The 17,399-nt window shown below is 33.9% G+C and overlaps 1 protein-coding gene across 1 annotated transcript; it reads left to right on the top strand.

The window, feature by feature from the left end:
* Positions 1-13,243: 13,243 nt before the first annotated feature.
* LOC127899245 (pentatricopeptide repeat-containing protein At1g62720-like) lies at positions 13,244-13,951 on the top strand. The gene is made up of 2 exons (XM_052432583.1): positions 13,244-13,337; positions 13,524-13,951. Exons 1-2 carry the CDS (start codon positions 13,244-13,246, stop codon positions 13,949-13,951), a joined length of 522 nt encoding a protein of 173 aa, XP_052288543.1.
* Positions 13,952-17,399: the final 3,448 nt, after the last annotated feature.

Raw genomic sequence — 17,399 nt, 5'->3', positions numbered from 1 at the left:
ATAGGTAACTTTCGTTGCTCCGTTTCACCTGAATTTAATGGAAATTAAAACCAATGGTCATACCATTTCAAGCAAGGAATTAGCTAACAAGGCTTCAAAATTTATCCCAATAGCCAGACTCGAGCAAAGCTGTTAAATTGGTGTGACTGCAGAAAAATTAAGCATATATTAACATAAATAAAGTTAACGCCGTAAAACACTCCGAGGTACTGGTGGATTTCACTGTATCATGGAATTTTGCAATTCGCAGCGACACGAGCACGAGGCAGCAGCAACACCAGCAGGTTATTGAATTATTAATTACAAATCTGTGACCTGACAAAGTGAAATAATGGTAAGTCAAATAAACATCAAAAAGTGCAGGACAACATGGCCAACCAGTTAATGTCGTAAATAATTAAATTAATGGAGTTTTAAAATGACTTCCTAGACTTTGCAATACGTAGGTGTCGGGTGAACATGTTAACTCTTGTAAGTACCATCAACCGCACTTTTTCGTTATTGGTTAAAAAAAAAAAATTTTAAGATAGTCTTCAGATAGTTTAAGAGAAAATAGAGTAGTCATCAAGAACGTAGAAAAAAATTAGATTTCATAAAAGATCAAAATACAGTAGAATTAGATAAAATATCAAGAATAGAAGAAGGAAGATTCAAATTAAAACAATTGGAAAATACCAAGAATTCAGAAGTAATACCAACTTCAGAATTAGAAGATTTAATATGAAGATTCGAAAATATTAAAATTAGTACAGATATAGGAAGCCTTCAACCTAAGCAAATTAAGAGCTATAGATATTACTAATGGATAAATGTAAGCAAATAGTCAGTAGTAGTAAATTAGAAGGTAAGTAAAAAGAATATTTAGTAAGAAAAAAGAAGGTCATGAAGTTAAAATATAAAGTCTTACAGATTTAGACAAACAAATAGAAAGGCTTAGATAAAATAAATTATATTCAATCAATCCAAATATAATATATAAAAAGGGAAATTTTATTTAGTAAATCTTTGCTATATCAAAATTATAGTGAAAGATATGTGTCATACACGCATGAAAATCAAATGATAAAATTAGATTTAACATATAAGCATTCCTATAATCAGAATAGAGATAAAGAACCCAAACAGACCCATTTAGGATTAGTTATAATCGAACTAAAAAGATTACATAGAGAGAATTTAAGTGCAAAAGCCTTAATTTATCTTTATGATAATCGATTGACAAATATAGAACAATAACTTTTAGGAAGTATAGAACTAAACGTGAATAGTAAGGGTAAGAATAGTATTATTTTACCTTAGACTATTTAGTAAAAGCTAATAATTTTTATAAGGATTTAAGAATATGAATAAAAGCGAGAGGCTACCATATGAAAAGAAATGAAGATAATTGATTAATTTGCACAGGATTTATAGGAAGACTTTGTGAAAATAGCACAACTGAATACAAATTAAACAATAATCAGATAATAAATATTCTAGGAACTAAAGGATTTAAAGCTATTAGAGCAAAAATTTTCTCAGAAGAAACTAATGCAGGACTATATTGGAAATTAGATAATTTTATAGAAAAACTAATTTTAGTACCAGAGATAATGTAATTTACTGTAATAGTGATGGTTCAATATTTAATATTTGAAAATTATAATTACCAAGCAGGCACAACCAGAAGTCAAGATGGTGAATTAGAAAGTACTTTAATAGCTATAGAAGAAGAATTTACATGGAAAGAAATAAATACAATTCTTGATTTTAGATATAATGAATTGATGTTAGAAATGAGTCATTATCAAGCAGTAGAAGTTTTAAAAAGAGAATACAATACCCAATATATAGATGATATAATATAAGGAAAATTATAAGTCGGTATGATATTTAAAACACAGAAGTCCATCAAAATGGATGAGATAATTGAAGAAGCCAGTAGTAACGTTACTAATCCCCTAAACGTAGTAGAGTAAATTTTAGTCAATCAACACCAAGAGATACAACATATAACTTCGGAAGAAGATACCCTATTAACATGGGAAATTATAGTGAAGAGGATTAAGATTATAAAACTTATGATAAAAGATAACATGTAGATGAGATTAGGACATTGCCAACAGCAAGTAAATCTAGTAGCATACTAAATTTAGCAGCTTGGGATCCATAACTATGGCCAGAAGTCATAAATAGATGTGAAGCAAATGCAATCAAAGCTTGGCAAAACCAAACTCATAGTGATGATATGGGGGAATTTTTATAAACATTATTAGGAGAAATAGTAAGAAATTGATACAATACTTTTAAAAGAGATTTTGCTGAAAAGGTTTCAGAAACCAAAGAATTAGGGAATAATCCATATAATTTTACAAGTCTTATTAGGGAAATATGTATAGAATTAGATCCAGCTAGAGGCAATACCTTTTTACAAAATGTAGCCTTAGCAGACCTTGACCAACTACAATTTTAAAGTTGGAAATATCTTAGAGAATTTAACAATAATTTTGCATTAATTACCATCAAAACTAGTAAATCATTTGATGAAGAAATATGTGACAAATATTTTAGAACATTATAGGAAATTTTAGGAAGAGTAATAGAAAATGAATGGAAGAATAAGAAGTTGAAGAAAGGTTTAGGAATATGACTAAGAATAATATTTACCCTATAATATAGTTAGAGAAAAATGTGTACAAGCTAATATTCAGAAAACGCTAAAAAATCAACCTTATGATTTTTGTAGAAAAGTTATTTATACTTTATATAGTATAAAGACCAGAAATACAGAAAGAAAAAGTATAAAAAATATTTTAAAACCTATAAATACAATAATAAAAGAAAAATCCTTAGGAAAAGCCAAACATATTAGAAAGGGAAAAAGGGCAATAGATATATACTTGTTTCATTTGTAGAGATCCAAAACATCTTGCAAATGCTTATCCTAACAAAAAAAAAAATGATTGTTTTAAAGAATGTGTCGATCTTTTACAGTATAAGTAGTGATGACAGTGAAGTCTACAATACAATTAACAATTATGAAACTTTATAAAATTAGAATATTTAGAAGATTTAAATAGAATCTGATACTTAAGAATCTACCGATTTAGATGATGAAGAATGATTAGACCTAGAACAATTAAATGAAAAAGCAGAATGTCAGCATGAATTTGTACATAGACAAGGATCCAATAATATTAGATGTAATACATGTGAACTTTTTCCTAGCATAGCACTTAGATATAAGTGTAAGTATTATAAGATAGAAGTTTGTAAAAAAAATTTAATTAAGACTTATAAAAACCAGCTAGTTGAAATAAAAAAGTCTAAGCAAACCGTAGAATCTCAAAACTTAGAAATAGAAAGGTTAAAATTCCAGCTAGAAAAACAAGAATTTGAAATTACACAACATATTATTAAGTTAGGACAAAACCAAAATAGACAGAAGGATAAACAAATTATTGAATATTTGGACGAATTTTTAAATCAACATTTTAAGACATTTGATGATCAACAACCTATTAGTACCTCAAATCACCTTACTTGGTATATTAGTAAGATTAAATTTAGAAATGATAATACCATAGAATTATTTGTCATGATAGATCTAGGGAATAGCAAGTCTTATATAGATATTAATTTAGTCGCAACAGATTGTTTGCAAATATTGCCTCAACCAATATTTGCAAAGCAAATAGATGGAACTGGATTAAAGTATGATAAACGTATCAGAGATTTACAAATAAGTTTCTACACAGTAGAAAATGCTTTTGATGAATATTATCCTTTACCTCAAGCATAGGCTATCGAATCAATCAAATCTTAGGATTAAATTTTATACGTACTTGTGAAGCCAAAATGTTAATCAATACTAATTATGTTTTATTCTTTAAAAGAATAGTTGTTACCCCAACTGATTTTTGTTTTTCTCATTTTTCCCAATATCAGCATGTTCAATCAAAGTTGTGTGCATAGCGTGATGGGACCAATAAAAGTTATTTTTTATTTTGATTTTTCACATGATTTAGAAATAGGAACAAGTAGTCATTTTGATTTTCGGCATGATCAATAATAGAAAGTAATAAAGAAGTTATAGATAGTTTCCTAAAGAACTATACATTAATAGAGAATTAGATTTTTGTGATTTAGATCCAGAGGTGGCCAATGGGCCATACGACACGAGGCACGGCACGAGCACGTTTCGGTAGGGCATGCGGCACGACACGGCAAGCACGTGAGTTGAGCCTAGTTTAGAATTTTAGGCACGTGGGTCTTAAAAGCACGACATGATTAGAGATGAGCCAAAATACAACACGCAAAAAAGTACGTAATAAGCATGTTTCATTTTTTAATGAAAGTAAACTTAAAATTTTATGATTTTATAAATAACTTGAAATTGAATCTTTTAATATATTTTATTAGCTCAAGTTTTTTAAATTTATTTAATTCTTAGTTTCAAAAAAATTATAATTGATTTATGTTTATAATTTATTAAATAAATAATTGATATCATGATTTTAATAAATAAAATTAGAAATATCATGATTTTATAAATATGTATTAATATTATTATAACCTATTATATATGACTTTATGTAATTCCAAATTAACAATTGAGTTAACCCTTAAAAAAATTATTATTATTATTGTTGTTGTTAAGTACTAAAAAAGAATTCTAATACCATAGAGTTAAACTTAGTAACTACTATTATATTCTCTTATTATTATTAATTTATTATTATTGAATATGAACTTGAGTTTTGAATTTTTTATTCTATTAAATTTGAATAAAGGCACATAAATTCAAAAAAGTATATATGCTTGAAAAAAATAAGACAACAACTTAGCATTTGCTCTTAAAAAAAAAAAAAAAACTTAGTGGGTTTTTTTCCTATGCACGGCACGACACGAGTGGGCACAGCACATGTGCTGGGCGAGGTCGAAGCAAAAAAAGTTAGGTACGACATGACACAACACGAAACGCATAGTGGGCACAACATGATACGAGCACGAGCACGAGTGGGCTTCCTTTAATGGGTCTGGGCCGGCACGGCACGACTCAGTGGCCATCTCTATTTAGATCTAGAAAATTTTTGTGATCTTATTTTGCATTAAAAAAATATAGATGTAAAAACTAAAAGGCCTAAATTTAATTAGATTAGCAAAAACTACACAAGTTTTAGAAAAAGTCCCAATCAAATATTGAGATAAAAGCAAATTTAAAGCTCATTTAAACATAAAAATGTAGATTTTACTATTAAAACAGCTAAAGGAGACTATAGTCTACAAGACATAGAAGAATTTAGCATTCAAATAGTAGAATTATTAAAGTTAGGAGTGAAATACTAACTAGGCAACCCAAGAGGGGGGTGAATTGGGATTTTAAAAATTATCATAGGCAAACCACACAATAATTTAATCTAATACCTTAATAAATTCGAAAATAATAAATTCAATAAAAGCACAATAATAAATAAGGGAAGAGAAAGCAAACTCAAGGATTTTTATGTGGTTCGGCAATCCCCGCCTACGTTCACGCCTCCAAGCACACCGGGCTTGAGGATTTCACTATCCAATCCTTTCCAAGGCTTCAAACGTTTACAATTGACTTCAAGGTGTCAATGAACCTTTACAACAAGATATTATATCTCCAATCTCTTCACCCCAAGTGTTTCTCACACTTGTACTCTCACAATTTGATGAGAAATAAAAAATACAACAATGAATCTCTCTTTAAGAGTGGATATACAAATTGAAGAACAAAGATGATTCAATGAATGATGATTCACGAAGTTGAAGCTCAATATATGTTATGTGCACTTGTTCTTGCTTGCTTGGATCTCCCAAAAATGAATTGGTTTTGAGTTTATATAGTTTGAACTAAAAAACTAGCCGTTATGCACATTCTGGGCGTATCCGGTTTGCCGTTTATAGAATCCGGTAAGCCGGATTTATGTTACTGTTAAGGCAAAATTTTGAATTTTGCCTATCCGGCTTGCCGGTTATGAAATCCGGTTAGTCGTTTACGTTCTGGATACATTCTGCCCAATATCAGGTTTTCCAATTTTTATATCCGGTAAGCCGGATGCTACAGTAACCTGCACAATGCATTATTTTTTAAAATTATAGTTTGACCTCAAAACTTTACAAAACTATATTACGGCCTAAAAAGTTATGAAACTTTACAAATAGGTCCAATTTCAAAATTTCTAAATAATGCTTTGTTAATCCCAAAACTTTATGAAATTATGATATAGCCAAAAATGTTATGACACTTTTCAAATAAGTCCTTTACCAAAATTTCAAGCAATACTTGTTTATTTCAAAGTTTTCAAAATTCTTTCAATTAAACCATAAACTTTGAAAAACAACCAATTTCATAAAATCATTTTTCCATTAAATATGAAACATTTATAATGTGAAAATAATGATTTATTTAAAAAGAATAAAAAAAATCTATTTCATAAAATCAATTTTCCATTAAATATAAAACCTTTATAATGTAAAAATAATGATTTATTTAAAAAGAATATTAAATAATTTGGGCTTAAAAGATTAATCATTCTTAATCTTGTTTGTTATCATTAAAATCAATATTATGGAAACATATATGTTAACAATCTCTCCCTTTTTGATGATGACAAACATTTCATGTATTTAAACAATCATTTTTCATAAAATCATTTTTCCATTAAATATAAAACATTTATAATGTGAAAATAATGATTTATTTAAAATATATAAAATATAATTTGAGCTTAAAAGATTAATCATTCTTAATCTTGTTTGTTATTATCAAAATCAATATTATGGAAACATATATGTTAACAAGGAGTAATTAGACATAGTAATAGTAGGCATAGAAGTTCAACATTCATGGTTAGAAATCATACAGAAATTGAAAGATGAAAAGCACAAATAGTTATAAACTATAATTGTTTGAATGATAATACATATGAAGATCAATACAAAATCTCTGTAAAGATTAGTTAATTAATTGCATCCAAAATGCAAATATATTTAGTAAATTTAACTATAAATCAAAATTTTGGCAAATTAAAATAGATGATGATTCTATTCTATGGACTGCTTTCAACTGCCTTAAAGGATATTTTGAATGGATACTCATGCCAGTTGGATTAAAAAATGCCCCTTTTATTTTTCAACATAAGATGGATCTAATATTTAAAAAATATAGTAAATAGATGACATACTAGTGTTTCGCAAGAATTTAGAAGATTATGGTAATCATTTACTTATGGTTTTTAATGGGTTTGTCAATAACGGATTTATAATTAGTAAAAAGAAAATAGAACTTTGTAAATAATACATAAAATTTTTAGGAATGAAAATAGGAAAAAAAAAGATAAAATTATGAGAACACATACTAAAGAATATATTAGATTTTCTAGATAAAATAGAAGATACAAAAAATTATAAGCCTTTTTAGGAATATTAAATTATACTAGGATGTACATAAAAGACATTAATAAGCTAACTAGGACCTTTGTACAGTAAAACCAAACCTAGAGGTAAAAAATTCTTTAATTCTTCGAATATAGAATTAGTTAGAGTTTGTAAAGAATTACCATAATTAGCTTTACCATTAGAAAATGAGTATAAAGTTGTAGAAACATATGCTAGTGAACACGGATGGGGAGCAATATAACTCTCCAAACCAAGTAAATATGATAGTATGAGTACTAAGAAAATTTGTAGATACTTATAAGATCTCTAAAAAATTCTAAAAATAGCTTAACCAGCTTAGATTATGAAATTTTAGGAGTTATAAATGCTTTAAATAATTTTAGATTATTTCTCAATCCGCCTTTCACAATAAGGAAGGATTATGAAGCAATAGTTGGATTTTATAATAAAACTAATGAGAAAAAGTTAAGTAGTACAAGATGGTTAAATTTTGTTAATACTATAACAAGGAATAGATATAAAGTAGAATTTGAACAAATCAAAGGAGTAGATAATAGATTAACTGATTACTAAAAAAGAGAAATTTATTCTAACATACTTTGTGATTTTGCAGATGGACAATAAGAGAATAAACTTTGGACAAATTAGTATGCCAATATTCCCGAAGGGAACTAATTTATCTTTCAAGCCTTTATTTGGTAGTCAGATAGATGAATCACAACAATACCTTCTAGACAACATTTGGAATGCAAAGGATGATAATAGAAAGATCTTAACAGCTTTAAATACATTGACATTTTATTTTACAAAAAATCCAAAGTAAGCCTTTAAGTAAAAATTTTAGTTTTTACATGGTTTTTAAAGGATTTACACCAGGTATCTACCATACTTGGCTTGAAGTTCTTCAACTAATCACAAATTTTTAAAAGCCTCATTGTCAATGATTTTATGATTTTAAATGAGCCCTTGATGCTGTAAACAACAAATTGCCCTGAGCTTTTTCATAAGCCCATTAGCAAAAGACATAGATAGCAGTGTACCATCTTTATATGAGCACCCATCACCATATGTTAAAATATACAAGGCAATGGAGTCATTTTATCTTCTATTAACACTTTATCTTTTTATGATCACTATGAAAGATTTGTATGAAAAAAAACAGATTCTTTAAAAGATAAGTTCAAGAATTTATTAGCCCCATTGGCAGGTAAAGGCAAAACCTTTAACCCCACTGGTTAAAGCAGACAATGAATGCAAAACACTTAACTAAAGCGAGCTAGAAATGAGAGAGAGTAGAACCTTTTTCCTTTGCACATACTGAACCTTCAAACTATCCCATTATGGCTGACTAATCATTAAAAAGCATCTAGCCAAAGTGCAAAATGAAAAAATAGAGTTCATTTAGAGTTTCCTCCAAGATTATGTCAAACATAGCTACGAAACCCCATGGTTTGCCCACCAAACACCTAGATTTTCTTATCTTATAGGAGACCTATTGTGGCAATATTTAAAAAGTTTGCCCAAGAATTGGCCTATTCTGCCAAGAAATTCCACTAGAATATGCAGACTATAAGTGTCATCTCACCTACAGTATTGTAAGAGCCAACATTGATCTAGGATTATATTCACCAATGGAACTAAAATTCAGAGATAAACTACTAATATTAACTCTAAAGTTATTATTCGATTTTGATTTTCTTAATCAAGTTATTGCTCGAGACCTAGACTAGACAGATGCATTTGGGAGAAGGTTAACACCAACTATGCTTAATCTAATTGCAATGGGAAAATAGCTCATGCTAGCATATATCCAGTCAAAACACCAGAATGGCCATTCAAGGAAGAAGCATGCTATGAATTTCAAGCATAACATTCCATTTTTCTTAAGGGATTTAAGACCATAAGAGAATTTGACAACTTGCAAGGCTCTAGCATTCCTTGGATTTCAATAATAATTCTTAAATCAAGTAGATTAGACATTGGAGAAGTAGAATAATAGCAAGAAAAATTGACATTAGATGATGAAACATTAGATAAATCATCGATCGTCCAAAATTAATTATTGAAGACTTTAATCAAAAAAATAAATTCTCTTTAGAATATGCTAAAGTTCCTTTTTTTTGTCCAGGACCACAAATGATCAGCTTGTAGATTTCTACCATTAATAATATAAGAATAATATCAAGGCTTACAGAGCTCTTTTGAAAGACCAATCAAGCGAAAAAAAAAAAGATGATTGCAGAGATTGCTAGAATAATTTAAATGTTGTCGAGGCCTAGAACCTTAATAACATGCTAAAAGCATGACTCAACAATCCACTCTCCAATTGGCAACCTTTACTTAATACTTGTTTTGAAGCATAACTTTAAAAAGGGAAAACAACAACCTTTATTTAATACTTGTTTTGAAGCATAACTTTAAAAATGGAAAACCTATAGTGATAATTCTAACGACACTCCATTTAGTTATGTGAAGCATTTTAGTCCACACTGGTAGTAAGTAGAAGATAAGGAAGCAGTAGAAGATAAGGATAAGTAGCTAGGAAGAACTCTACAAAAAAAAAAAAAAGTCACCTCTTTTGCTGATTATCGATCAAAGAAGCAATGAAAAATCAACTCAATATCCTTTTTGTATTTGTAGAAGATAATTCAAGTAAGTAATTTATTCAACATGTATTGTAGCTAAGTTACTTAGTTCTTCTTTAACAGAGGAACCTAATATTTTGTAAGCTTCTATGTGTTTAAAAGCGAAAAAGTTTTATATTGCAAATCTTTCATTACGAATGAAGTTTCTTCTTATTTGCTATGATGAATGTTTTCTATCTGTGAAAAATTAAATCAAACTCTAAAGAAAGACTTAAGTTTCTACAAAAAAACTAAAGCCTTGAATAAAGACCTCTAAGTACCCAGTTTTACTCCTAACTTATCATTCTAGCCGAAGGATAGACGTTCTAGGGAAGAAGAGAGGCTTTGTGTTGGGATTTCCATGTCCTTAAGAGGAAGAAGTTCTTTAAAAAAAAAACTTTGGTTTTAATTGAAAAGTTTGATTTAATACTCCAAATTTTGAGAAAAAATTTTTAGAAATTTTCAAAAACGGTACTGATTTCAGTTAGTATTTGTGAGAAATTAATTTGTTATCCAATCAATTTGACAGAAGTTTATAAGAGAATTGGGGAGTATGTAGTAAAGAATAGTTGTTTATAAGATTTTTTTAAAATCAAAATTACCTTGCATGCCTTTAGATAATTACACTTGCATTACTTTACAAAATTGTTCGATTAAAAATTTAGTGAGTATATAAAACAAGTCGATAATTTAGGAAGATTAGCAGTAACAGAAAGTCATATAGATTGTAATACTAAATTAAGAATCCTTGCTAATAGAATAATAGAAATATCATTTAATGTAGGGTATAATATATGATTAGGAAGCACCAATTCAAAATTATTAATATAAAAGAAACTGTAATTAAAAGTATTTCTAGCAGCATTTACATTCTGTCATTCGCAATATAGTAAATGTAAGTTGGTAAAAGTATTGGATTATCTTAAAAATAAACATAGAGTAATACATAAAGGAATCTGAATTACTAGAATTCAAATTCAAGTATTTAAGGGATTAATATGAGAAGTTTAGAAGTATAAGTTACTTAAATTAATTAAACGTTTTACAATTTCTTAAAAAAATTAGCAAATTTAGTAGAAAGACCCTTTTTGCACTAAGTTTTGTGTGAATATAACTATTGTTAAATAAGCGTTATTATTATCATTAATTTGTAGATGCATATGTGGGTGGGCCCATAGGGGAGCATGGATCTCAATACAGCAAAGAGCTAGGATCTTTAAGAGGAAACACAACCAACAACAATGCTTAAGCTTCCATTCCATGTTATTGTTGTGCACTAGACTGCAGAAACAACGTTGATTGTCCAATTATGTCAAAGCCTCTCAAAGACTTTAGTTACGAGAAGATGGATAAGATTGTGATCAAACTTTTCATCTAGTGAAAAGCTTAGAAACTAATAAACCTTCCCAGTTGAACTAACTATCACTTTGAACATCTCTAACAATAACTTCCCAACCTACTAATGCCTTCTCTACATCAGAAGCAATATCCACATTGGCTTTTAACTAGCCATAATTAGAAGGAGGACACCACTGTTTCTGTTTGTCAGTTTCCTTCCTTGTAGCATAAGCTTCCTCTAATTGCTTGACTCCTCTAAAAGACTCTCAAAGTGATTACTCAGCTCTTGCTATCAATCTGATGGGATCTTCTTTATTGCCTTCCAATCAACATTTTGTTCCTTGCATTCCTAGTATCACCCAAAGCACATATAGTTGCTACTGACTCACCATTCAAATTTTACTGCTATTGAGGCAAGGTGTGTAGGAAACTAATAATATCTTATATGCTTAATTTCCTTTTCAAATCTGCTGCCAATTAGGAATTTGACCAAATTTTTCATCAGAGCATGAGATATGCCCTCCACATTATTATAGCAAAGTTAACATCTAGGATCTTGAAGCACCTTTTCCTTTCATAAATCTTCAACCGTTCAAAGTAAGCTTTCTGCTACTCTCAAAAAGAAAAATTTCACCTAAAATTTTTCTAGTGAGGCAAGCTTTCAAATAACATGTCAAATGGTTTGATGAAAATTTTTCACTTGTTCTATTTATCCAAAAGCACCTCATTTCTAGTTTTCTCTTAATAGTCCTATCAATTTAAGTTTCTCTTAATTAAGTAGAATCTCATATATATTAAGTTGTTGTTAATATAAATAAAACTAAATGTTTATGAGTTAAAAGATAGTTATTTGAGAATATAACATTAACTCTTTTTACGCATTACAAAAAGTTGGAAATAAGGTGTAAGTGGAGATTCATTTTAAGAATAAATAAGCAATATTGGGAACAAATTTACAAAAAATCTCTAGGATACGTCATATGAATTTGTGATATGAAAAATACTATATTAGATCTTCTTTCTACATTACAAAAATTTAAAATGATATCTAAATCGATACCAATTATTAATTTTTTAGTGAGTGAGTCCTTTACGAAAACAAGAAATTTTTTCTTATGATGCAGCAAATTATCAACCATCCATCCTAATTGCATTCTACGTTAAAAAGAATTACAAAATTTATAATTTGTTTGATTGTCTATCTTAAGTACCCTACTTGTTTGATTAAATTTGTTTAATTTGTTTGATTTGTTTGATTGTAAAATTAACAGTACAATACGATTAATGGTATGATGTATAATGGTATGATGTAAATTGTAACCTACCTGTTCAAAATCGGAATGGAAATAAAAGAGCAGGTTACTCTTCTATTTTGGTAATTCCGTTCTTCTTCAACCCCAAATAATCAAAAACTGGCTGTTGTATCCTCACATCGTTCATTTTATTTTACTTCAATTTCAGTATCAGCTCTTACATGTAATTTCTCATCGTCATTTCCTCACACGAGAAAACCCACATCTTCAATTTCGAAAAATGAACCCTCATATCCGACTACAAAAACTAAACTGAAGGAGTCGCTACTACTGACAGTCAAAGACTGAGCCTCACTCGAAAATTTCCTCAGAGAAAGGCTCAAATCATCAGGTGAAGGTGATATTACTACCATTACTCCTAATGAAGCCTTGTGTATCTTTGATTACATGCTCCGTATGCACCCTTCTCCGCCTCCGGTTTCTTCCTTCAATATTATGCTTGGTTGTCTTGCTAAGAATAAACATTATGATACTGTCCTTTCACTCTTCAAGAGACTCAATTCAACTGGGTTGTTTCCAGATCTTTATACTCACAGTATTTTGATTAACTGCTTTTGCAAAATGGGTAGAGTTTCTCATGGTTTTGTTGTTCTTGGGAGAATCCTCAGGTCTTGTTTTACTCCAGATGTTGTTACCTTTACTTCTTTGATTAAAGGTTTGTGTGCGGAGAGTAGAATCACGGAGGCCGCCGCATTGTTTACAAAACTTAGAGTGTTTGGTTGTGAGCCTAATGTTTTTACATACAATACTTTGATTAATGGATTGTGTCGAACTGGCCATACAATTGTTGCTCTAAATTTATTTGAAGAGATGACTAATGGAAATGGGTAATTTGGTGTAGTTTGTAAGCCAGACGCTATTACATACAATACTATTATAGATGGTCTTTGTAAGCAAGGTTTTGTGGATAAGGCCAAGGAACTGTTTCTGAAGATGAAGGATAAGAATGTTAAACCTAACGTGGTTACTTATACCTCTGTGATTCGTGGTTTCTGTTATGCTAACGATTGGAACGAGGCGAAGCGTTTGTTTATTGAGATGATGGATCAAGGGGTACAGCCTAATGTTGTGACTTTCAATGTGATCATGGATGAGCTCTGCAAGAATGGGAAGATGGATGAAGCAAGTAGTTTGTTGGACTTGATGATTCAGCACGGTGTGCGTCCAGATGCTTTTACCTATAACACATTACTGGACGGGTTTTGCTTGACAGGTAGAGTTAATCATGCGAAGGAACTATTTGTTTCTATGGAGAGTATGGGGTGTTAAGTAAATACAAGCACCAGGTCGGTCATGCTATTATTTCCACCCCGGCGTGGATCACCTCAGCCTATGGTACGAGCCGAACACAGGGACAAGCATAAACCGACCAGAGGGGAACCCCTGCTAGGGGAATGTATCGACCAGAGGTATACACCAAGCCGATACCTGTCCCCCAGAAAGCGGGAACACGATCCCACAGAACCGCGGCCGTTACACTGTTCCCAGAACACAGAATCGCGGCCGTTACGCTTTTCCCAGAACACAGAATCGCGGCCGTTATGCTTTTCACAGAACACAGAATTGCGACCGTTACGCTTTTCCCAGAACCGTTGAAGGACATGTAAGTCCCCACGTTTGCGACAATGCAACGGTTAGAGTCCCGTGAGGGGCTGCCACTACCCGAAAAAGGGGGGGATGAAGGGCAAACGGAAAGGTGGGGACAGCGGCTATAAAAGAAAAGGAACTCAACGGAGAAAAGGACAGAAAAACTGAGAGAGGGAAAACGCTGCCAAATTGCAACCAGACCATTGTCCTACGAATTTCAGATAAACTTCTTGAACCCAAATCACATTGTTTTCCCGTAAACACCTTGAGCTAACTTAGGCATCGGAGGGTTTACGCCGGCAAAACCACCGGCGTCTCTGATCCGTTTTTAGTGAGCGCAGGTCTATTGAGAGGAAGGGGGACGATTCCAGTTCCAGTGAACGAGCAACAACAGATAACACAAACGTTGGTGAAAGAATCTGGTCGGTCAAAGGGCGAGCAGATTTCAGCATCAACATTTTGGCGCCGTCTGTGGGGATCTGGATAAAAAGCTCCACCGAATTAGCACTTACCGGAGAGACAGAGAACAAGTAGACATGGATTTGTCAAGGAAGGACGCTTTGAGGGAGGATAACGAATCGGGGGAAACAATCACCCTTCGGGAAATTGTAAATGAAGCCCGAGAGAGGGTGACGCAAGATCGATTGGAACGGATGGAGAGGCAAATGGAGACTCTCGCCACCATATTGAATGAGCTAAGAGATGAGCGGAGAAGGGATCGCGAAATCCCCGTGGGGAGAGATGATGTGGGAGCAGAGCCCAACATCCGGAGGCATAGAGTCGAGGAGATCCCTCCGCCAGCGGACCAACCTTATGGGGTTCATCCCCACAGAAGCACTGGTTGGATTCCTGGAGAACAAGTAGACGAAGGGAGGAACCAACCTCGCCCCAGGCAAGTACCGGGAGCTGATGGCCGAGGAGTCAACGCTGATGAAGGAGAGCTCAGACAGTGGTTGCAAAATGACGAGCAGGAGCGAGATCAGATAGCTGCACGTGATCCTGACCGTGCTGTAGAATTGGAGGGAGAGGTGCGCAGACTAGCGCAAGTGATAGAGGAGATACAGGGTAAGAGGAAACCCCCGAGCTGGAGGATAATGCTAGATGAAGAATCTCCGCTATCAGCTGAGATCATGGGTACCATAATCCCAAGAGATTTCCGCTTCCCCGACCTCAAATACTCCGGGCGAAGTGATCCACTGGTGCACATTGAGCGTTTCAACGACATGACAGGTGTGCAGGGGCTGACACCAGCTCAGAGGTGCAGGGCGTTCCCGTTGACGCTAGAGGGACGAGCTCGAGAATGGTACCGCAAGCTGCCCCGAGGAAGTATAAAGGGGTATGAGCAGATGTGTCAGGAGTTGGCCGAGCAGTTCCGAGGGGCAGTAGCCCCAGAGGACGACATGATGGAACTGATGGGGATGAAACAGGAGGAGCACGAGTCCCTACGGGATTTTGTAAAACGATACCACCGAGCCGTACTTGATTTGGGAGCTTTCAATCACCCGCAGGCGTTGAGGGGTTTAAAGGAGGGTGTGAGGATAGGCCGGCTATGGTATAACCTGAGAAGCCCCCTGGTGCAGAATTATTCAGCAGGGTATGAGCAGGCGAGACGAGATATTGAAATTGAAGAGGAGAAATCAGCAAGACTAAAAAGTGAACAGCTAGAAGAGCTGAGGCGGAAGGAGCGGAGAGCCCCGAAAGGGAGCGGGTTGGGAAAGCGAACTGGAGAATCTTCAGGGATGGGCGGAACATCAGCTCGGTCCCACCCTTACCCCATAACTCCGAGAGCACAACAGTTCCAACACAGCCGGGCTCAACCTCCACGCCCCCCAATCCCAGAGCGGCAGCGAGAATTCCGGCAGATGGCTGCCCACCCCTATCACAACACTCCCAGAACATTACATGCAACCGATTCCAGGGCTAGTCGACTAGATCAATTAGCAATTGGGACAGCCCGAGGTGACATTCATGATAGCCGATCAGTTCAGCTAATAGATCAGAGCTCGGCCTATAGACAATACACTCCATTAAAGATCTCCATGGAGGAACTATATGAGAGGATCGAGGGAAGAGGCCTGCTATACCCTCCAGCCCCAATAACAAAACCGGCTCATCGACGGGATAAGAACAGATTCTGCAAATTCCACGACACTCACGGTCACACAATCAGCCAATGTCGTGACCTGAAGATTCAGGTGGAAGATTTAGTAAGGAACCGATACTTGGATGAGTATGTAGACGGAGTGTCCCCTGTCATTGAGTCAGAGTACATGCGGGATGAAGGAGTTGAGAGGAGTCTAGAACGAGAACAGCCGACCATCCGTGTGATAGCAGGAGGGCCAACATTGGCCGGGGATTCAAACAGAGCACGGAAGAACTATGGGAGATAGGCCATGACTGGCAAAGAGGTGCTTCTGAATTTACCGGCAGCCAAAAGAGCAAAAGTGCGGCAAGTTCCTATTATGTGGACGGAAGATGACGAAGAGGGTATTTTGTATCCTCATGAGGATGCCTTGGTGATTAAGGCAAAGATGGCCGGTACAGAATTGCAGCGAATACTGGTAGACTCGGGCAGCTCAGTAGACATCCTGTTTAAGTCGGCCCTAGATGATATGGGGATTTCAGATTTGAAGCTGGAGCGGACAAATACTTCCTTGAAAGGATTTGGAGGGGGACGGTTAACTCCCTTGGGGATCATTGAACTCCCGATTACTGTGGGGACAAAGCCGTTTGAACGAACGATGATGCTGGACTTCGTCGTGGTAGAGGAAAGAAGCCCTTACCAGATGATATTGGGGAGACCGTTCATGAGGATAAGCCAATGTGTAATGTCCACGCATTATCTAGCGCTGAAGTACAGAGTAAATGGAGTTGTGGGTGTAGTAAAGGGCGACCAGAGGATGGCCAGGAGCTGCTATGCTACAGCGGCCAAGGAAACGTTGCAGGTCACCTCTCTAGATAACTGGGGGGAGTCAAAAAACGGTCGCCAGGAACCTGTTGAAAAGCTGGAGGAAGTTATTGTTAGCAGGAGTGACCCGAGCAGAGTGGTTAAAGTCGGATCGGAATTGGGTGAAGAAATAAAAGGCGAGCTGGTGAAGTGTCTACAGTCCCATGCGGACATATTTGCCTG

Source organism: Citrus sinensis, chromosome 8 (genome assembly GCF_022201045.2).
Source record: "Citrus sinensis cultivar Valencia sweet orange chromosome 8, DVS_A1.0, whole genome shotgun sequence".
NCBI classification, from domain to species: Eukaryota; Viridiplantae; Streptophyta; class Magnoliopsida; order Sapindales; family Rutaceae; genus Citrus; species Citrus sinensis.
Note: the sequence above shows the minus strand (reverse complement) of the source record. Positions and strands in the feature narration are given on the sequence as shown.